The sequence below is a fragment of the Zeus faber genome, assembly GCF_960531495.2.
Source record: "Zeus faber genome assembly, chromosome: 16".
NCBI lineage: Eukaryota > Metazoa > Chordata > Actinopteri > Zeiformes > Zeidae > Zeus > Zeus faber.
In genome coordinates, this window is record NC_137202.1 from 12534356 (window position 1) to 12558107 (window position 23752).

At 43.1% G+C, this 23752-nt stretch overlaps 1 protein-coding gene across 1 annotated transcript in view; it reads left to right on the top strand.

Annotated features, from left to right (window-relative positions):
- Positions 1–23752, top strand: part of ttc27 (tetratricopeptide repeat domain 27) — a gene marked incomplete at its 5' end in the record, with an annotated part of 114316 nt that overhangs the window by 58938 nt on the left and 31626 nt on the right. The window contains 2 exons of the mRNA XM_080016375.1: positions 13665–13778; positions 18847–18942. Of these exons, the coding sequence (XP_079872501.1) occupies positions 13665–13778; positions 18847–18942 (210 nt within the window). The remainder of the gene's footprint in view (positions 1–13664; positions 13779–18846; positions 18943–23752) is intronic.

The window sequence follows — 23752 nt, forward strand, 5'->3', positions numbered from 1 at the left end:
CCCCTCCACGCTGCTGTCATTCGGGGCACAGAGAAGCATCGCAGCGGGAATAAGGCCAACCGCAACCTCCCACATCCATGACACCAAGCAGCCACCAAGGGGCCCTGGAAATCTCCCTGCGAAATCGCTCGCACCCCTCCGGCCCCTCCGACCCTGGTCTGGTGATGTGTTGTTTGGAGTAAGATTTGTCCAGGTGTGTATGTGTTCAAAGCTAGTTTGAGTGGTATTAAACGTGCAGGATAGTCGTTAAGCACGCAAAGGCAGGAGCGATCACGCTGGCTTGCCACATTCCTACCTACATTGTGATCACTTTCAACCTGCCCTCTCCCTGTCTGCTCATTCCCACTTCGGCTCCACGCTCCGGTCCAGCCAGCGGGCAAGCGAAGCACTTGTGCTCGATGTCCCCGCACCGCACCCCTAACTCTAAAAGACACGTCTAGGGTCTGAATGGCATTTTTAAGAAGAAAAAGGATGACATTTAACAATATAAAGATCTCCATAGACACTGGACTGTTGTAGTTTCTTATCTTTGCAGCCGGGTGCCACGGCTCAGATCGAACTCACCAATTTTCAGGGAAAAAAAAAATCTTCCCGAAAACAAATAACTTTTAAAATATTTGTAAAAAATAAATATTCATAAAAACCCAGTATTTGTGCACCTCCTGGTGCTTTGTCTATTACTGCTCCCATTCACAACACAGCCGAACTGGCACTTTCCCGGAAATGTTATTAGTTTTTGAGGGGGGGGGGATTGCCGGTACTGATTTCCCAGAATATCCACCCCTGCTCCTGTTCACATATGACCCTATGCAGGAACAGTTTCTGAACATTTGATTAGGTTATTTTACAACTGGGCTCTAAGTGGCATTTAAATTTAAAAGCCTGAAGCTGTATTATTTTTAACAGAATGAAAAAAAGGCATTTTGTCCTTCACTACAAAGCACAACATTTTTGTTTAAGTGCAACCCGTTTGGATAATTTAATTCAAAGAACCCTGAGATGAGTACCCAGAACTTTGAATTATGAACCAGATTCTGTGTGTGTGTGTGTGTGTGTGTGTGTGTGTGTGTGTGTGTGTGTGTGTGTGTGTGTGTGTGTGTGTGTGTGTGTGTGTGTGTGTGTGTGTGTGTGTGTGTGTGTGTGTGTGTGTGTGTGTGTGTGTGTGTGTGTGTTATAAATGATAGAGCATGGAGTAGGGACTAGTCTACAGTAGGTTTGACTATGGAGCTCGTTGAAAATTAATGAAACACTGACTGCGTTTACCAGGTGTATTGCATATTCGGGTGCAGGACAACAATCACTTGAAATAAATCAAGGAAAGAAAGATTTTTATGTTTTTTTAACCATTATTTAGAGAGGTTATCTCAAAATATAAAGAATAAGGCTTCTCGAAACAGCGAGGTTGTGGTATTACAATATTTGTATGTTCAGTTACTAGTAGTTATATAAGTTCACTTGAAGTTAGACTTTTAAAATATCAGATAAATCCATCAATATCAGTGTTATCATAGAAGTTTTTAGTTCCCAGGAAGGTGAATATAGTGCAGAAGGCTTGTTTGTGTGAATTGGCATAGTGTGCAGTCCTACCACACCAGTAGGGAATGGGCTCTTTCCTTCAACAGGGATTTTCTTCCTTTTGCTCGCCACCCAATTATTTGCTCCATCATGAAACCTGATTACGTAAGGCATAGAAATCTTGAGCATTAAACTTTTCATAAAGAACGTGACTTTCATGACTTCTTTTCTAAAAGAAAGAAATCTCCGAATCATTTAAACTGGACATTACCCAGACTTATTACAGCCAGCACCCTAGTACAAAGTCTGCGCAATGTCCAATTGAGCGGTATGTGTGACTAGAGCAGGTGATTGTCCGGAGCATTTACCGTGAGCAAGTGGGCGTGTAGCGTGTTGATGACGTCTCTATCATTCGCACCTTCATGCAGATCTTCCAGCACAGGGTGTAGCTGCTTCGTACTCCTTTCTGCTTTCTTTTATATTCCTTTCCACTATTTTTTCATATAATGTCCAAATACATGGAGTATCACCACGCCAGAAAAGATAAGCCGGGAGCATTGTCCGCCATCTTGGTTGTGCTGTAAAACTCCGTAGCATCACGTCCCGCCTCCTGCACGCTCCACCCAGGCTCCGCCCCTCGTCTTAACCAACCGGAGTATTTCCAGATGGTGTTTGCGCGTCTGACACGGACAATCTCTGGTCGTGTTCTACATGTGTGGAAGGACAACTCCAGACAATTTCCGGACCTGATTATCCAGCTATTGTCTGGAGTGCATGTGTGAAAGCAGTTTGAGAGTGCTAAGTTGGCGTCCTACTGTAACAGGTTGTCGCACCGGCGTGGAATGAATGTAGGCGTTGGTTTCTGCTTCACAAAGGAAATGGCTGTGTGCAAAGTGAAAGAGACTGCATCCTATTGGCTCAGGTGTCTTGATTGGCAGATAACATATCCAATAGCATTAGCATGATAGATTTTGGACAGGTGGACAACTATAAACTATTGCAGAGTTTGAGTGATTTTGGCTAGGCGGACAACTACAAACTAGAGCAGAGTGACCCATTATTTCGCCTGGGTTACACACGTGCCACATTTTTACCAATAGCGTTGAATGGCACTTTGATCGATAGAGCTAATATTGACCTGACTCTGCTGCACTGCACTGCTGCCATTTGTGATCGTACTCCATTTACTCACACAATCTGAGCCAAAGTTTAGCATATGTGTCTGTTATCCTTTCTTTCAAAATCCAAATCAATATCTCCAAATTTTAGGAGTGCAGTATCCCAGATATGCGGGTGATTGCATATTCATGGTTTTGATCAAGCTTTGCCTTTAGGTTATCGAATAATGTGTTAAGAAAAAAGATATGAAACAAGGGAAACTGTTCAAATATATATTTTTAAAACGGTTCAAGATAAAGACCGAATGGTTAATTAACAATTACAATTAAATTTTGAACAATTACTGTGCTTTCAGTATATCCTAGAATTTGGTTGAGGAACACAGTCTTCATACTTGGCTGTAGTCTCTAAATTACCTTGGTATACCATCAAAAAATCTGTTGAAGTTTACAATATGGTAATCAAATCTCTTTATGAATTTTCATCCTCACCAAGTTGTCTCTTGGTCATTATTGATCCAGCTGTGGGCCAGACAGAGCACTGACCTGGCGGGGCATGCCTGGTTGGTACTGATTTGGTGCTGAAACGCACTGTCCGGATGCCGGCTCCTGTGAGCAGGCATCTTCCCAGCCTACAAGTGGATCCAGGAATCTGCAGGCTGGTTAGATGGTTGTCACATGCCCGGCCTTCCTCATCAGCCGACGCTTCTGTTATCCACTGCAATGGAAGTCCTGAAGCCAAAATGTCACTTCTTCTCTCGACATCCCTTGAGAACTTTTCACCCATATATTGTACCGGGAGTCTTCAGACTCAGGAGTTGAGTCATAATGAAATTCACTGAAAAAAATGTTGTGCATATCTCGGCCTGTCTTAGGCAAGTTTAAAACATTGTCACTTTCACAAAAATATATTTCGAATGAGGAGAGGGGAATGCGGTATGAAGCATGGTGTGGTGCGTGTGTTCCTGCAGTTTATTATAGCCCTTCTCCACACCCGAAGATGTTGTAGGCCAAAGACACAAAGCCCTTCAGGATTATGCTTGTCAGGTTACCCTCACCTCTGCTGGTGCCACTCTGCCTATTTCCCCATTCAATATTTTAGGATGCTGAACCGACAATGACAACTGACATGATGGACATACCATGAGAAGCTTATAAATTAACTGCTGCTGCTGTCAAACACATCAAATTAAACTAATTGAGAAGATAAATAAGCTGCATTTCCTTAGAGAACTTTTCGATTTTTCACATTGAATAACGGGAATGTACGATGGGGGCCTTACTAAAAGTTTGCCAGGCCTCTGCAAGGCTGTATTAAACTGTTTACAGCCATAAGGCATTAGATTGTAAAGTACATATTTTTGAATTTCAATTTTGGTTAGTGTTGTGTAATACTGTAATCCTTCATTTGGGTCCCGTAACAGACGGTTTATGAACCGCTCATTGGACCCCGAAAAATGGTACGCTAGTCCAAATATCTGATAACCTTCCTTCCTGGACCAAGCCTCAATTACATTTCAGCCTGCTCACAGATGCTGGGCAAGTATCTTCAATCCATGAAATCTATTTGGACAATCCGTGCTACTTTTTAGAGCGAACACATTTAGTAGTCTGCAGGTCAATTTATTGTCCAAAGAGTTTATGTTTCTACGCTGCCATAAATCTTTCATCTCCCAGCTAATGTCTTTACCAGGCCTGTCCTTTTCATGTATGTTGTGGTGTAATTTATAGTTTAAGTGTTTTCTCAGCATTGCTTAGAAGAAAAACAAAGCTGGCAGGCGAACTTAAACATGTGAGAGTTCTCTCATCATTGGGTAACGGTCAGTCGGTCAGTTTTGCAGGTGATATAAAAATAAATAAATAAATAAAATAATGGGAAAAAATACGATTCTGTGAAACACACACACAGCTGAGTTAGAGGACCTTTTGACACAATTTGCCCTGTCACGTTTGTCACATTGCGGGCATTCAGACCGCTCAGCGCCCACATCTCAGCCCAGCCCAGAAGGTTAAAATTTCTCACCCTCATGTCACCTCTATTTTGATCACCGGGCCTGACTCCTCGAAACACACACTACTCTCCGTCTTGACCGAGGCGCGTTTACAGCTTGACAAATGTGTGTGCTTCTCCACCGACTCAGGACGCTGTGGAGAAAGGTGCTTCGGGATTTTGAGGGTGGCCTTGTCTTTCTCAATTAGAGAGACTTGTCGTTTGTATTTGGGCCACTGCCATAGCTCCAACCTCTCCAAAAGAAAGGGAAAAACCTGTCCACTTCTCCAAGGCTCCAAGGGCCCTACGGACTTAATTTATTTTTGCTTCTCCAAGTTTGCCAGATTTCTTTCTTTCTTTAATATTTTTCTGTCAATAATCAGTCTATTGTTATTGGATTACTAATTTCTACTAATAATGTTTAATATATACAATACTAGTATTTGCTATCTTATCATGTATCGTGATTCTATTCTAATGCCATCCATTTCTCAGCCTGTTTGTAGTTTTCCCCGCTTTTATATCATCCTCCTACTGCTGGGACGCCGATCAATACAACAAGGCCAAAAGAGTATTTTAATTAAGGTAATAAACAAAAAGGCATGTACTTCTGAACAAGGCCACTCCATTAGGCAGACCCCTTCTGTCAGCAAACACCTTTTTTCCACATAGACTGGAGACCTGGGTTCTGCTTCACCAGTTTGGCTAAGTGTTCATTTTGGGCACTGAGAACCAGGTGTTGAGAACCAGGTGTTGAGAACCAATGCAGAACGTGCTGAAATGCAAAAGCTGGGATATCCAGATAGGTGAGTTGTTATGCAACATTGCAAGAGTGCAATGTGTTTTGGAGTCCGGCTGACAATGCATCCATCCGAATCCTCTACTGCACAGATATCCACCGACATTGCCAGGGTATGGGCCAATCACAACAGTTTATCTAATATGCGGCGGGTTGGCTATGATGATGATGATGCAGAGGACAGCCGTTGACGTACGTACTAAACCAAGATGGCTGCCACTGATGTGGAACGGTCTATTGAATCAGCTATCACGACAATAGTGAACATACTGGACGGTATATTTTCTCTAAAAAGCTTTTGTTGATAAGCAAGATGTGTTTGCCGTACTTCCAACAGGATTTGGTAAATGTTTAATTTATCAGCTCACTTGCTCAGCGCTACATCACACGTTTCATTGCTCTGATTTGTTGTAGGTCTATCCAATGCAACCAACAGAGACATTTGGTCTGCACCCGGTTACGCCCCTTGGAAATTGAGAATGAAGATTCCAGACTAATCTGCATTTGCGAATTGGTCTGGCGAAGCCAGGCTACTGCACACCATCAATTCCAGCAGAACATGTACTTTAATAGTTTCTCATAAAATCTATTCTATATAAATACTTTATGCAAATTGCAAATCTTTGTTAATTGTTTATTATAAGAACAATAGAGAAACTTGTGGTCCATAGCGTGCACTTTATAGCTTGGCTTTTTGAAACACACTGATTCCTTGTTTGTGTGATTAGTTGCATGACAAATGCTCAGCGGAGTTATAATTTACTTTTAATTACTTCATGATTAATGTTACCACTGCGACAACTGCATAATCGGGGTGATTTACAGTTTCGCTAATGGCTCATTTGAACTCCAGCGTGACTCATTATGTGTGCGCAAACAACATGCGATAAGCATTCACTCACCTTGACGAGGACCATGCATCACGTTTCACTTTCGGTTCCAAAAGTCCTGTGCCATTGCCGTGTGACTTCTCAGAAGCATTCATGATCAGGAAAACAAAAAAACCCAGTGTGAATCCAATGGCTGATCCATTTAGCCAGATTGTTAGCTGTGCCATATTGGCATATTGACATAGAAGGTCTAAGTGTTGTTCAAGATGGGATCCCAAATAGCTGTTTTGCGGGGGCTTTTCAGGAGCCATCGCATTGTTGAGATCTTCTGTGATCTCTTATCTCCCATGTAATACCAAGCAAAAACCTGAAAAGTATTTGTGTTGAAAAGTTAGATTGGAGACTGTGGTTTTCTTGTTTCAGGAAAACAAACTATGATCTCTTCTAAAAGGCCAGTTCAAACAAGTATAAGCTTGACTGTCTTCAGTTAATTGGGGAATATCATTAGTACTTTTAGTTCCATGTTGTGTGTGAATTTTGAGTTGCTTAGATTTTGGCTGTATTCAAGTTATGGGAATGGCAAGATTAGTGTTGATTCAAAAACAATAAATTTGTTGATGCTTCTCTCAAAGTAGCCGTGGACTTTTCATCAGTTGTGGAACAGCTTCCCTATGAAATGTTCAATATATTATTACATGTTATATATAACATATTGTTTCTTTCTTCACCTGGATACACAATCTTTTTTGCTTTACTTTTTGTAACTTGAGAAAAGCCGCTCTTGGTCTGATGTGCTGTCTAGCGTTATAATTGCTGCTGCTCTGTTTTTCAATCTTCCTCTTGGGCCTCCTCTCTGCTGGCAGAGTAAAGCAAAGGATGGGTTGCTGCAAAGTGGTCTGCGAAAAAAGGTGTTCATTTGGGAGGAGCAAGGAGCAAGCATAATAACCTTTGAATCGAAGCAATAATTGGAGCAATGGAAGAAAGTGGCCTGGTCTGCTGAATCACGTTTTCTTCTACCATGTGGATGGCCGGGGTTAGCCTCCAATCCAATCGAGTATCTGTGGGATGTGCCGGAACAACAAGCTGATCTATGGGGGCCCCACCTCGCAACTTATACTGTTTTCACACCAAAATTTGCGGGTTTATCCGTGGGTTTTTTTAACTCGTCACAAACACGTCGGAAAAGGGGCGTGTCATGGCGCATGGTGTGATTGGGAACAAAACAGTAGAGGTGACAGCAAGCTGTTCTGTCGTTGTTAAACAAACAATGAACTAAAACCGTAATACAGTAAAACAAAGTTTTTTGAATCGTTCAAAAGAATCAGATCGTTTATGAACGACCCAACACTACAGTAGAAGCAGCATGGAGTATCCATGCCGGTGCGCACACCACACCGGTCCTTCGACGGCAGGGAGCAGGGACCGGCTTGGGGCAATGCTGGAATCACGGCGGGGAGCGTGGGGGCTCTCCGCCGTGCTCCCCACGCTGTGATCCCCACGCTGTGATCCCCACACTCAAAGTATTTCAGGGTCCCCCTTGCGGGGGGGAAAAAAGTAAATAACTTCTGATTTTGATTTTTGGATTCTAAATGGGATACGAAATGATAGAATGATACACGGATCGCGTAGGTGAAGGGGCCAAAATTTGTGGGTCCACCCGGGTGTCCTGTTTACATGGTGGAGGTGGAGCCAATTAAAACCTGTGTCTATTGCAGGGTCATTTGAGCCGGGGCTGAAATCCGGGTTTTACCTTTCCCACTGATGACAAATGCCGGATTTTAGAGTGTGTTGCCAGGTTTTTGGCACAGTGACAAAGGGGTATTACAGGACTTAAAGGATCTGCTGCTAACGCCTTGGTGCCAGATACCACAGGACACCTTCAGAGGTCTTGTGGAGTCCATGACTCCACGGGTCAGAGCTGTATTGGTGACACGAGGGGGAGCTACACAATATTAGTGGTTATTCGTGGTGGTTTTAATGTTGTGGCTGATCGGTGTATTACACATCAGAAAGATGATTACCATGGTTACAGACACAGCTGTTGCCCCTACTACAAAAAGCTGTCATAGGGGCAGGAAGGACAACAAACTGCTTTGAAAAATGTGCATTATTAGTGTCGAGTTGAATGATTGAACAAGTTGAAGATTGCTTTCCCAAAACTTGGGAAATCATTTAGGCTATTTCTTTGGGAATGTGTGGAATAACAGTTGAACAGAGGGGATAGACAGCCAAATTATCCTGTTTAGCTTAAATTAAATTTCTCCAGGAACAGCCCCTGCCCCAGAGAGGAAGCTGATTGTGATAATGATCTTAGAATCTAGTCGGGAGGTTTTCTAAAAAGAGACGCTTCGTCAGAGGAGTGGTTATTCTTTATTTTTTTCCCTTTCTTTTTTCTTTAATCGCCCTTTCTACTTCTGGCACTGACCACCACCACAGTCTGCATCACGTCATCGTCATGCTTCCATTATCATATTAAAAACACTTGCTGTACATTGTTTTAACTCGTCTGTTCTGAACCCGCCGTCTAGGTTGTGTTTTACAGCCCGGGGCATCTGGCAGGAGGTGAGCGGTCTCTCTTGCTCCTTCTGACCCAGACACAGATGTTAATATTCCTCCAACTTCTTTAATGCATCTGAGTGCGATCAGTGCTCATGTTCAGACGCCAGTGGATCTTAACTGAACCCGGAGATAAAAAATGAGTGGGGGGGGTTTGCAGGATTCCAAAAACGTGAGTATGTCTATAGGCAGAGCCTCAAAATTGGCTTTTGCTTTACACTCAAATCACCATATGATTTGAGTGTAAAGGTATTTTGTTGTCCTTTCCAGAAAAGTCTTATCGCCAAACTTGTCCAGTGCAGGTTGCTGAGTCAATTAAGTTGCGTAAGCGGTACCTTTCGAGTGGCAACCGTTACGGCCAGGTGTTGATGCCAATGCGGAAGTGCTTTAAACTGCTGTCAAAATGCTCCAGAAACCGTCTCACATAATGGAAAAATAAGTAAATAAGCTCGATGAATACAAGTGCAATTTTTTTTCCATTGCCCATTGGTGTCTCAATACCAAGTTTACTTCTTCTAATGGGCGTCTTGTTTGTGATTTTGAAAATTATTGTTACATACACAGGATATTTAGGTTTACAGAGATATGGTTGAAGACATCGTTGCCTTGATTTGACCGGACTCTCATTTGTGTCAGAGCAAGATGGGTGTGTCTCTTCCTTTCTGGAAGACTTGTCTGGTTTCAGTCTCCCCCGCCAAACACACTCTGGCAGGGGAGGTTCTGCCCTGCTGACGGCAATGAGCGTAAAGCCAAACTCCAGGCTTCAAAACGACAGGTGACATCACAGACGGAGCGTAGTTACAACTCCGCCCCTCCGGTGAAGTTTAAGAGCTGTTTTCAAAACTCACTCTCAAGACGCGGAGAACAGCTCGGGGGTTATGGAGACGATATTTCTTTGGAAACAATCGTCGATGACGGGGACCGCGTTAACCCCTCAACACTGCTGCCTTTGACATTGATTCTTCCCCTTTTACAAACATTAGAAAACAGGCCCACTGGTTCGTCCCCGAAAGGTCAGTCGGAATAGGATAGCCTTTATATTAATTGAGTTGGTGTGGAAAAATAAACTGTAACGGAGAAAGTTGATGGCTGCCTTGCGTGTCTACATTGATCTGAATTTTACGGTTCTGCTGCGCAATAAAAATCAATTTCTCTGATTTGCACTTTCATTGCCTGTGAATGTGCGCTCACCACTTTCATGTATGTGCATTCAAAAAAATCCTTGTGAAAATATCCAGCCGAGTCATAAATTCTACAACACAAGTTTGGATGTGCAAACTTCATGGAGTGCTGACAATTTCTTGCCATGCTTAAATCTCACAAACGGAAGGCTCAATTGTGAGGCAATTAAAATCCGACACTTTCAAGTTACTACTGTTGCATGGGCTATTTGGAAACCACGAAACGCATCTTTGATAAACGTCTATCGCCTCTTGTCTGCTTTGAGCACCAGGGCATCAGCTTGCAAAACAGCCCTTAGTCTACATAGTCGACTATTATTTGTCAGTTCAAGCCGTCAGCTGACTAATCGTTGCACGTTTATGAAAGTGGTGTGAGGTCCAGGGCTGAGAAAGAATGTTATAACTAACATCGTTAACACTGTGCCACATTACCGATAAATACAAAACCTAATAACCAGCCTTTAAAATATCGATTTAATTTACAAGTGCTGCGGGGTGCGCACGCATAAAGCGAGCCGCCTGTTAATTGCACCGGTTAAACATTACATCAGTTAAACTTATTAGGCCCTATTATTATTTTATGAATGTACACATTTAAATTACATAATGACATCATTTCCACTGAAATGATGCGTACGGAAGATCATTTTCCCAGTGTCGGCGTCCCCTCGTTACGGACCCCTCGTCAAGGCGTGTTTTCCGGGGCCGCAAATTCCCGCCTGTAAATTCCCGCTCCCCACTGTAAAGCCGGCTTTGCTGCGCCTTCCCAGTCCCCGGCCCCCTTGGGCCAGGGCGCACCGCCGCCGTCCGGGCATTTAAAATATGATTTTATTATTGACGAATGTGATTAACGGTTTCAAATTGGTCTTGTAATATATGCAATATTTTTAATAATATACGCAATATTTATTCGGACTTTTAGACTAGTTGATTTCACGTGGCGTGCACGCATGAAGCAAGCCACCTGTTATTTACCGGCACAAGCTGTAATTATTCTTCCCAAACCTGTCGGAACAACCAGCAAGGAGACTGAACGTTAATTTTTGTTCAAATTTGTTTCAAATGAAAAGCCCTATAACGTTTGATACATGAGTCCAGACATATATTGTCTGTTTTAAGGTTAATTTTGACAAGGTGCAGGAGTTTTTTTGTTTTATTTATTTGTTTGTTTATTTATTTATTTTCCCCTGCGACTTACTGACCAATGAAAGGCTTGGTCAACTAATACTCTTCTCGTCGAGCCTTTTGCGGCCAGCCCGAGTATACTGTATCCACTTACTAGCTCATGCTGAGCCAGCAATCCATCAGATGACTAGTGTTGACTCATACTTTTAATATGGCCTTTTATGTCGGAGTGAGAGTGACCAGCCCAGCCAAGAGCTTTGAAGCCGTCATTATTTACTGCTTGCTGCCTTGTAATGTTTAATTCCAATGTTCATTTCGACAGTTGGTTCTGCGGTTCTTTCCATACTCACAAAGCACCGCAGTAGTGTAGCCTCTGTTTTATCAAGACTGTTGAGAAGCAAAACAATATGTAATTATTTCAGCCCGATGCAACATGTCTCCTGTTGAGATACGTTGATATACTTTTTTTAAGCCAGTGGACTAAGGGTGCTCCGATCGATTGGCCGTCAATCCTGATTGGCTGATATCCGTTCTGGTAGTTTATCGGTGATCTAATCGTTTGATCAGGGATCTGTTTAAAGGCCGATTAGAAGGAGCCGATCAGATGACGCAATACACGCAAGACAATCTCGCTTCCCTATTATGCACGGCAGTGTTTCCCATACATTGATTTATTTGTGGCAGCTCACCACAATATCACCATTGACCGCCACATATAAATGTTCTATTAATTTTTTATTTATTTTTTACTATTCTAAACTAAAATCGTAGAACTGCACGCAGAGCATTGTTTCACTCAGCGCTTCTTTGCTCTGCTCTGAGATCTGAGCTTTGGCTCTCGCTCGCTCACTCGCTCTCTCTCACACAAACATAACGGACCGTCTGTGAATAGCCCCTCCTCTCCAGGCAGACTAGAGCTTAGATCAGGCCCAAAAAAACAAGTCCAAGCCTGTGCACGTTCTGTCTGAGCATGTCCCGCATGGGCACGTTGCATCGGCGGCCCGGACCTGATTCAAAATTGAAATTTTCTTAGTAAGTGTGCTGCTTATAACTAACTAATTCTGAGTTGTTTGAATGACAAAAATCTTTCCAAAATATCCTGCCGGATCTTACTGAATAGTGTAGGCAGCGAAAACCTGACACATACATTTCAAATCGTAACCTTTGATTGGCTGTTGATAAAAACATAATTTACACGAGAAATTAATCATCAGACTTAATGGCTTACAGAGAAATTTGAATGACAGAAATCAGTTCAGAATTACACACAGGATCCTAATGAATGAATGAATGCGCTGAAGTGTGGGGTGGGAGCAGGGAGGGGGAGACGCGCTGTTGCACGCACATGTTGCAGTATTAGAACATAACATTCTGATTGTCACACCAAATACCTTACTCCCGACCCCCATTATTAAAAAAAATAAAAAATACGTTATATCTCTGACCACGAAACCAGAAATGAAGGGGAAACCCGGCCCGACAAACAAAGCACTTTATTTACGGTATTTTTCAATAATTGTTTTCAGAAAGTGTGGGTGTGCCTCCTCCTGCGCGCACCCGCCGTCACCCCGATTATGTGTTTTGTTCCACATGAAAGCTATATTGTTGACCTCAGGCATGTCGTGGGACAGTGTTGGTCAGTGTTGTGAAGCGCTCTCCAGAGTGATCAATGTCCACTTCCTCCTGTGGACAGGAAGTGCAGCCGGTTTCTAATTCCATTAGGATATGAGTTTACCTGATGTCTGCTTCACCCGTTGAATGACACTATTTTAAGTCCTTATCTGGATTGTAAAAAAAAAAAAAAAAGGGGGGGGGGGCGGATGGGATTTTATTCAAACTTTCTATATTATCGTGTCTTGAAATGGTTGGGATATATTTGTAACCTAATCCCTAATCCTTGCTAACCTTTCGGGAGGTGCACGTCATCTGGCCATGTGCCACAGATTTCAAAGAAGTATAAATGACGCCTCACACGTACAGTAAGATCTGGAAAACACATTCAAACCATGCAGAGTAGATGATCTATTTAGGGTTGAGTTATAAAGATTGCACCTTCTTTGAGCTTAAGGATGTCTGGTTTAGGTGTCAAAAGGACCTGTTTGATTATTTTGGTGGCACATCATTTCCATCTCAAAATCAAGATTTCTCCCCCATGGGAACGACTCGGACTCGAAATGCCAAGTTCTGCCTCCCTTAATTGATGTAGATTTCCACCGAATGCCATTAAGCCTTCCAGATTTTAATTTTCCTAGTATTGAGTTATCAAATGCTGTTCTTCTCGGCTTGGTTTGTCGGAGCCGTTTTTCGGAGGGAATACCATAAACTGTAGTGACAGTTTGTGAAGCAGGTGGGTGGATTGCTTGATCAATCTCTCTGGAGCATTGGTTGCTCGTCACTTGGTGAAAGGAATTATTACAGACATTGGCTTTTCATTGAATCCCCCAGTGTTATTTCCATCCAATGCAAGCAGGATTCAGTTGATCACGAATGTTTTTGTCATTGGTTATGTAATTGTATTTATTCATAGGTTGTTTTTTTTTCCCCCATCAGGGTTTGCTGTCCCAGCCCAAGTTTTGGGCAGTGGAGGTAACGGCACTCTGCCTGAGGACCAAACTGGAAAGGGAGAGCTCCAGGAGGGTGGAGAGAGCCATGATGCAAATGCAGGTAAGAGGAGGTGGTGATTTCATCAGATGATTTACCCCTGTTTGATCCATCCGTTTGATGCCAGTTGTGACTCCTCTCATCCACGCCACGATGGTTGAATGAGCTTCTCCCTCTTATCGGAACAGCTAAATCGTTTCCCCATCTTTTGTCGCAAACTAATGCCGCAAATATGTCAATGAAATAATGCTGGAGTTGAACTATTAATCATTTTGCTAGGGGCCTGTGGGAATCTGTTCAAGGACCTTTGGGTGGCCCAGGACCCCACGTTGAGAACCCTGTTCACACCTGGCGTCAACATGCGTCTTGGGCGATACGATCACAGGTGGACAGTTCTGAGTACGTCTGTTCACACCTGGCATTAGAATGCGTCTCCACATGCGTCTCAAGTGACCGCTTGTGACCGGATCTCACTTCCCTGCTCTATATGCAAAGAAACACCTACATCATTTCCGTTGGCAAAAAACAAATGCCAAGACCTTGGCGCGCAATCAAAATAATACAGACTGAAATTTTGATTGAAACAGCTTTATTTACTTTCCTTATTTTAGATGTATTTATTTTCATTTATTTTGTGCTTGTTTGAAACAGAATTTTTAAACATGACCGAGTTAAGGGACTGCCCCGTTCCACCTTGGATCGGAATAGTGGAGAAGGAGCGATCGCCCTGTCCACCACGCGTCCCCGTTCCCTGTGTCGCCGAACAAAACATTTTTTTTTTTTAAAAGGTTTTGTTTTTTTTAATTTATATTTTTATATTTATTATTTTCGTTCGTTTCCTCCTCGTCGGAAAGGAAATTTTTGAACACATCTAAGGGACTGTCCTGTTCCATATTGGATCACTGCGTAATGGAGAGGTAGCTATCCCTGCGCATTTCGATCCCTGTGTATCCAACCAAAATAATTTTAGAAGTGTGTTTATATTTTAGATGTATTTGTGTTACTGAGCCGTGCCATGTCATACACGTCTCTCCGTTGCTCTCCGTTGCTTTGAGACTTAATATAGTAAAATCTGGATGGATATAATTACAAATACTTATACATACTTTTAAATAATAAATCCTGCACTATCAACGGGGGGACTTGAGTACGTACTTCCACAGAGGACGTCAGTTGAGTAGGCGGACCTTCAATGTGTCCCAGGACACATTCGCTTACACACTGCTAAAAGAATGTGGCCATATGCGGCCAAGACCACCTCCCAATGTGCCCTGAGCGATCGGATCTCAATGCGTCCTCAACGCGTCCTGGGTGCGTTCACACCTGTACTTGGAGCTGTCCACTTGTGATCGGATCACCCAAGATGCATTTTAATGCCAGGTACAGGGCACAGTGAACAGGGCCACAGACTCTCTCTCTCTGCTATAGTCCGTCATTCTATGGTGTATATCTAAAGCGGAGCCACGCCCACACCCGTCGTCCATTTAACAACCGCAGACGCTCTGAAAGCAGTGTCTCGTCACTCGTTAGGCTGTTCAGCTCCCATTCCTCTTTTCAGTCCAGTGCACTCTGTCACTTCGCACCACCTGTTTCCCCTCTTCCCTCTCCCTTCCCTCTTTTCGGTCATACCTCTCTCTCTCTCTCTCTCTCTCTCTCTCTCTCTCTCTCTCTCTCTCTCTTGAGTATTTGTTGTACAGGAAGAATGAAGAAATCCAATCTCCAAGTGAGATGTTGGATTTAACCCTCCCCTCGGTAAACGCTTCACAAAGCAGTCGGATGACTTCAGTGTGTGTGTGTGTGTATGTGAGCGTGTGCATGTGCGCTCGCGCACACACGTTAGCCTGCCAATGAGCAACCGGCCTGTTTTCACATGCTGTCCAGGTGTTCCGTGATCCACCGTGGCCCCAGACAGACAAGGTCAGAGCCATAAAGTGTGTGTGTGTGTGGGGGGGGGGGGGGGGGGGGGGGGGTGCTGGGTGGCAGCCTTCGTGCAGCAGGCTCTTAAAGCGTCCAGACACCGTACAGCTGTTACACAGGGCTTTCACTTTTTTCTCTCTTCTTATAGCCCCCCACCCCCTATTCTCCCAAACATGAAGCAAAAGAGAGACAGTCTTGTTTCAATCGTTGCAGCTGGTGGAAGACACCTGCTGCTGTTTAGTCAGACCCGAGTGGGGTTTGGCGTCCCTGTTGAGGGGTGGGGTGATGGTGGTGGGTCGGGGGAAGGAAGCTGGGAAAGAAGTTACCCTCCCGTCACTGCCTGAAGGAAGACATCAAGCGCTCAAGTCCTACCGCCGACGAACATACATCATAGATAGAGCGCCAGACCCCGGTTCTCAACAGCCGAGGGTTGGTCGTATGGAATACGTGTTCACTATGCTGTCGTGAATTGTGCCTATCATGTCTGTATTCTGTAGACCTGTAGACCGTGCTGCATTCATAAACCTCAGTCACCAGATTCTGCAATTTTAGTGTACTGACTTTTTGCCTTTCCTATGTGACTTATAGTGATGGTAACCCTCTATCTGTATTTTTTTAGTAATGCAGACCTAAAACTTTGTAATTATTGGCTTAATTATGTCATATATGATACATTTCAGTTTCAATTCATAATGATCTTGTTTTTAATACAGGTACTCCTCACTTAACAACCTACCTGTTTAACGACCGTTCAGTCTTAGGACCAGCTCTCCAACCAGTCGGTATTGTGCGCTGTGTACAATAGGCGGGCGCCCTGTGTGTGGGGTGTCTCAGCGTCAAGCATCTCATCGCGCATCACCCTTTATATTATATATATATACACTGTATAGATTCAGAATCAGAAATACTTTTATAATCCCAGGGGGAAATTACTTAAAGTATACATAAAGTATACAATAAGTATACATCTCATCTCATCACCGTTCTCAGTCTCGTTCCTGCAGTCTGTCAGTATTCACTACACTAGCGTTCACAATGGCACGCCCCCTTAACGTGAAATAACACTATATACGCTATATATACTATATATACTATATATACCAGCCACTCCCCCTTACCATTAAATAACACGGGTCCTCGCTTATCGACCAATTTTCGTAACAACCTGGTCCTAGGAACGGAACTCAGTCGTTAAGTGAGGAGTACTTGTAGTACAAAATATATTTTCAATATATTTTATATTAGAAGTCTGTGGATACTGAGGACCGGTCCTGTTCCTGTTCAGTCATAAATTACTTACAACTTGACAGTAAACAGTAAATCTCCTGTTCCGGAACAGTACTACAGAGCACTTGGCACAGGCTCTCTCTATGGTGCAGTCAAACCCTGTCGTGCCTTGTAGCTGATGAGAATTCCAAATTGATCATCAATTTGATTGCGAGACTATACCAAGAAGCAGCTCTGCAAGAAATGTTTGAGATTCCAGTTAAAAGCCTTGCGTGAGTGACCAGACTGCTCTGGTCCTGAAAGGCAGCCGACAGCTCTGGCTACGTTCTGATACCTGCTGAAGATGGTTTAAGCTTTATTTTTACAGTACAAGACCACGACCATATTCTGCTAATAATCTTTACTATCCTTAAGAAATTGTCTCAACTCATTTTATTCTAAAAAATGCTGCAAATTACATTATTCACGACAGCCTGGAATGCCTAGACACAGAGTTGGAAATCATTTAAACTCCTCTCCGGAACACAAAAGATGCCCTGAAAGCTATCCTCCTTGAAAGGTACAAAAACTAAGATGAAGATGTTCAGAGTTGTTAAGGTTCACTCCTCGTGTCTGAAATAGTGACCCTTTTTTAAACAAATTTTCTCCAGTTTTTCAGAGCTGCAATTCTTTTGTTTTGGAAGGAAAATTGAAATGACAGTTTCGATTGAGGGAGTTTGTTCCCATGCCAGATCTGCTTTGGTTTGTGTGGTCAGGTAGCGTTCCAGGACTTATTTGATCCCCATATCTATATGTAAATATTTCCAAACATTGAATTGTTGTTTTTTATTTCCTTAAGGATAACGCCAACATTTCATATATGCCACAATACTTGTTATTGTGATAAGTATTTTGTATTTTCCACATGTATCGATTGCTCCAAAATAATTGTTTCCCCCAGATTAACAAATTCAGATGAGCGTTTGGGAAATGTGTGGATGTAGACCAAATGACAAACGCTTCGCGGGCTGTGGCTCATTCACCCGCTCAACCATCTCGTCTCTGATAACCCTCCCTGCCAAGTTGCAACCACAACACTGTTGTGGAGCCATTGAGGAACGACGGCTCCATGGTCCATGGTATTGCAATGGATCACACATTTTCTAAAGGTTCACCGTTGCCACAAAGCCTGTCACCGTTGCTTTTTCCCCCATATTCTGGGCGTGTATAGCGAAATCTCATTCCATCAGAGAGCTGGTGTGAGAGGTGTTGCGTGACGGCACCAAGACAGACAATTTTATCATTGCCAGTGGAAGCTCAGAGCAGAGAAAGTAGCAATGGGACGGAGGTCAACTGTAGCTCATCTGACAAGGCGTGAAAGAGCTGGAAATAGATGTTTGTTTGCTCCTTCTCGTCTTCGTGGACATGCTTGTCTCCGTTGAGTACCTCCTTTAATGACCCCCGATCCCCCTATCATGTAACCCTGTAGCAACAGCCTGTGATTGTATGTGGCTGTATCTCAATCTTGGGCCTCTAAACTATGTGCCTTCACCGAGTAGTGCTTGTGTAGTTCTTCCAAACAAACTGCCAGAAACATCACGTGGTCGCAGTTCTCTTAAACCCCAATTATTGGGATTTTTCGGTGCCTGCCTCCAGTTATATCTCCTAAAATGTTTTACTTCATAATGTTTTTTCATATTTCATATTTTGTAAAAAACAAAAACATGCTGGCTGCTGTCTTATTAATTCAGATTTTCAAAAAGATTGTTGTTTGACATAATTGCTGCTTCTAAGCTCAACGTTCATGCTGTTCACTTATAGCTGAACAGGTGCTGGCTTGAGTTCAAAATACCAATACGTCAACACAAGTTTATTGTTATTGTTTTGGGGCTTAAATCTAAATTAAACATTTCATTCTACGTTTTACATGTATTCTTAAACAGTTGTACATTTAACTTTGTTTTTGTTACCTGTGGTCATTTGTCTCTTCCTGTCTTTTACCTGGAAGGTGATTGTGGACTACTTCGAGGATCAGTGCTGTCCTGTGACCGAGCGCCTCAAGGTTTTTTATTGCTGCCCAGCTCCGCCCAGATGGGCCGTCCAGGTACTTGTAACCTTTCTGCATTTGTCAGGGTTTTTTTTTTTTTTTGTTTGTTTGTTTTGTGAATTATAAGAATGTTTTGGGATTTTTATTTGTTCTTCATATTTCTTTGGTACCTTACATTTTCAAATATACTGTTGCATATCGCTGTGTGAATGTGTGTCTGTTTGTAGTGAACTTGAGATCAGGTTGAAGTGTATGCACGAGGCATTTCAGGGGTTAAAAAAAAAAAAAAACCCAAAACATTTCAGTTAATATATGGATTAAAATATAAAATTATCATGAACTGATAAAGCATCTTTATTATATTATAAACTTAAATTAAAACCAAAATGATCAATTATATTCACTGTTTATTTCTGTTTTTTGCTGGAAAGTGACTATGTCCTTTAATTTCCCTGTGGGGGATCTATTAACAGTGTCTGTCAGCATGGGGCCAGCCATCTTTCATTTCCTCCTGTTGGTTCATTGACCCAATAGCATTTGGATGCTTGACATGCAAGCTAAAATTCGGCGTCATGCTGAAGACTGAGTTAAAGATAGTATCTTGTTGAAGGTACAGTGCCAGACAGTTGGAGGTCACCAGGTGAATTGTTATAGTACAGTACACTTTTTGTCCTCTACCAGCTGCTGGTTTTCTATGGACCTTCCTGTTTTGAAGAAATGTGGTCTGCCTCTGTCCTTTTCTGAAACATTAACCTCATCCTACACTACTGCATGCCTTGTACTGAATTAATTGACCATCACTCTCATATGGGTCAGACTGAAGAACCCTTTATTCCAGTAAATCAGATGACCTGTGATGACTGCCTTACATTTATACACCCACATCATAACATGTGCTCCTCTTTATGGCTATTGCTAGCATGCTCGGATACAAAAAAAATTGAACTCGGCATAACCTTAGAATAGAACTGTCAAGGTTGATGAATCAGCTGTTCGTTAAATTAAAGTATGCTACTCTGAAACATAGTCGTTTTCTGTCTGCCCCTGTCATCAGTAGCGTGGCTTTGCCTTGAATGAATAAACAAGCACCATGCCTATCCCACCTGTCTCCGGAGGAGAGCGTTGATCGAGAGTATTGATTGAGCTTACATATGCGCTCTGTTGCCTATGGGCGGTGTCGTCTGGGTCTGATAGAGTATCTGGACCAGAATTCCAGCGTAAGCTTCCTAGTTCTAATTCTAATCATTGGGCAGAACAAAATAACTATTTGGATATACCGGAGAGATGGAGCCTGGACCCTCCACTGCCCTTGCTGTGTCGTGTCAATGATGTGCTCCACAAGGATGCGCTCAACCTTGGATTCCAAGAGCATGGACTGTTTGGGGATGAGCAGACGCTGCTAGCGGTTGAGGTTACCCCGGTTGCTACCCTGCTCAGTCAGGATCATTCTTCCGCTGTGCGTCTCAGGAGCAGGACCTGGATTGACAGTCACACCTGCTGACTCAGAAGCCGAAAAGGTTTGCAGGCTTTTTCCTCCCTCTCAGAAATAATAGCAATAAATGAATTGTCTCCTGTTTTGGGGCATCACTGGGTAAGCCCCCTTCTACCGTACCCAGCTATGGACAATATCTCAATATATCAATTTACAGTAAATACCTCACATTCTATTGGATACAGCTGCAGATGATATTTGTGTGAAGGCAGGAGAAGCCAGGGCCCTGAGCAGCCTTTGACTGCAGACATATCAGGTTTTGTGCCTGGTTGAGCTTGGAGATCAGCTACCAGCAGAGAGCCCACTTACTGCTCTAACAAGCCTGGAGTGACAATGCCCGCTGCCCCCATCTATTACAGACCAAAATGCCCCATCAGTCACAAGTGGGGGGAAAGTAGTTCATCGCCACACAGGGTCGTGGTGTCTCCATCTGCTGAGAGGTCAATCTAAGTAGGCAGACATTTACCTCAGGGTGTGGTCACAACCCTTTAAAGTGCACTATAAGGTTCTACACTTACTTAGAAATGGCAAGCTTGCAAACAGTGGAGAACAGGCTAAATGTAATTTCCTCAAAGTGTTGCTTTGTGGTCCTGTAATTCCTTCAGGAGCCATTGGAACAATCAAGACTCTTGTTGGCTTTAGTGATGTTTCCCCAGGGATGAAGCCCTTTGTTTAAGTTCAACATTTCCACTTGGGATGTAACCGTAGTACCCTAGGCTCCACATTCGCCCAATTTGAGCTTTAACAATCTCTAGATATGAAGTTGATTTCATACAAGACTGCCTTACTCCTTGCCTTGTCTTTTGTTAAGTGTGTGGGTAATATCTGTGGGGAATTGAAGCATTTTGCTTGTTTCACCATAGGATACAAAGATAATTATGGCTAGGTCTTTGTCAAAATATCTTAACAACCAATTCAAAATTATTAAGCATTACTCAAAAGACGTATCCTGCAGACCCACAACGCATGTGGAGGTTCGTTCCTTCACCATCACGGATCCAAATGTTATCCATGACTAAAGCGTTAACATTATGGGGGCAAATTCACAAAGAATTAATTGCAGCCACTAATAGCGCCATGAGTTGCGCATAAATTGCTCCCTCTATCTGCGCCGTCTCCGCGTCCGATTCACAAAAGATATTGCGCTAATATGACATCGCCAACACGGCCATAAAGTTTTGCTGCTAAGTGCAATTTGCCCTTGTTTCGCGTCTGATCGCAATTATGTGGCAAAGTAAATAATCTGCGCGTCAGCAGGGGGAGTATCAATGGCTCCACAGAGCCTGACACGTGACACACGCTTTTTTTGTTCTGTGTAATTAGGAATAGGACTAAAATAAATACGCCCGCAAAGCCGCGCAATCCTTTTGTAAATTCGGCCCTATTTTTTTATGTTTATATATAGGTAATCTAAAAAAAAGTTGATGTTCAAGTGTTTGTGAAGCCTATATGTTTTGTTTGAACAGAGGTGACACTTCTTGACTGTTTGGTCTGCTTTTGGTTGGTCTATTATTAGTAACTCCTGAACAGAGTGGCAGTAGTGAGCATGGCTCAGTGAGCACATGTGTTGCTGTAAGCGCCTTTCATGCCACAAAATCCGCAGTTTCTCCTCTCCCACTTGGCTCTATTGAAATGACAGCTCCTTGGCAGGTCATTTTTTATCACCTTCCATTTTTAACTCGACGGGTCTCCAGTGGGTTTTTTTTTGCTGTTTAGAAATGCATTGAGTTAACCCCAGTGTGGGCTAACATGCCACTGTTGGAGTTTCTCGAAGTGTAATCTGCATCTGTAATGGCAGCTTCTGGGGGGAATCGTAACACTGCCCTCTCCTGCAGCTTGACGTATCCCTTCATCAAAGTTCCCTGTCCTTTTTGAAAAGCACCTTTGCCTCCTTTTCTGCGAGGCGTGTATAAATTAGTTTTTGTTTGAGCTGTTTAAGCACATGTAATTGGTATGTAAATGCACATTGATTAAAAATATAAATATAATTCAACACATTTGTCTCGGAAACATACAATCACGTCATCACCAAAAGTTGTAAGCAATAGCCCCTTAAAAACCTTTTCAATGTGTATTATTTCGATGCTGTTTGGTTATCAACTGTTTTGTAATGTTTTTGTGTGTATTTAATGTGTCTGGGTGTGTTTCCTTCCCAGACACTGCCCATGTAAATGCGCTCAGCCAATTCTGAAAGAATAGAGGGGAGAGTAAGAAATTATTAATCTCTTGGAAGATTAAGTAAATCAACTTTTAATTCATAGTAGGTGGTTTAGGCAACACCAAGTCTATAGCTTCAGACAGAAACAAACCCCTAACAGCATATACAAAGTGTCGTTTAGATGTACTGTATATTGTACTTTCAAGCAGTCTCTCTTTCATTGTCTCTCTCTCTCTCTCTCTCTCTCTCTCTCTCTCTCTCTCTCTCTCTCTCTCTCTCTCTCTCTCTCTCTCTCTCTCTCTCTCTCTCTCTTCTCTCTCTCTCTCTCTCTCTCTCTCTCTCTCTCTCTCTCTCTCTCTCTCTCTCTCTCTCTCTTTTTTGGAGAGACAGTACACTCTGAAAGATGCAAATCAATAGCACACGGCACAAAGACAGAACCGGGTGAGGAGGAGGCCCGAGGGAGAGAAGTGTAACCACCGCCGAGGGTAAATGAGGAGATTTAGGGCTGCGAAGTGTGAGAGTGATTGAAGGAGAACGAGGGGTGAAACGGAGGGGAGAGGAATCTGCTGGGGGAGGAGACATCGCCCGGGTGGCATGTAATAACTGAGAACGGCAATAAAGCCGGAAATTGAAGGCGCCCTATTGCCGCCCAAGGAATCGAATGCCGGGGAACGGTGTAGAAGAATCACACTGGCCTCCGTGATGCGTTTTCTCCACAGCAGGGGCAAAGGCGTGTCTGGCATTTAACAAAGAGCCGAAGGGCTGTCTGCGTGTGCAGTGTTGGTGGGAGAAATGTGATTTTAGTTTTCAGCATCGCTTTCAAATGTTTGGATTGTGATGTGGAGGGAAGGTTTTTCTTTGCTTTTGTTTGTTTGGCATCTACATCGATGTGTGTCCGACAGTGTGTGGCTGTTTTGGACAGTGTTTTACATGCTTTCCCAGTTTGGCCGTACTGTTATCGCCAGTGGGTTCGTAGCAGGTTCCAGGGAGGTTGTTCCTGCTTTCTTCTGCCGCCGACACCCCTTGCACCTCAGACTTTTCTAACACCGTGTTCCATTATCACATAACACAGGCTGGTGACTGGGGGGAGAAAGCCAATCCATTGATCATATCATCTCTTAAGGGATGGGTTGTAGGTATGTCACACCTTCAGCAGAGGTGTGTGTGTGTGTGTGTTCTGGGACAAAAAGGTAAAACAATCTTCCGTGAGATGATAA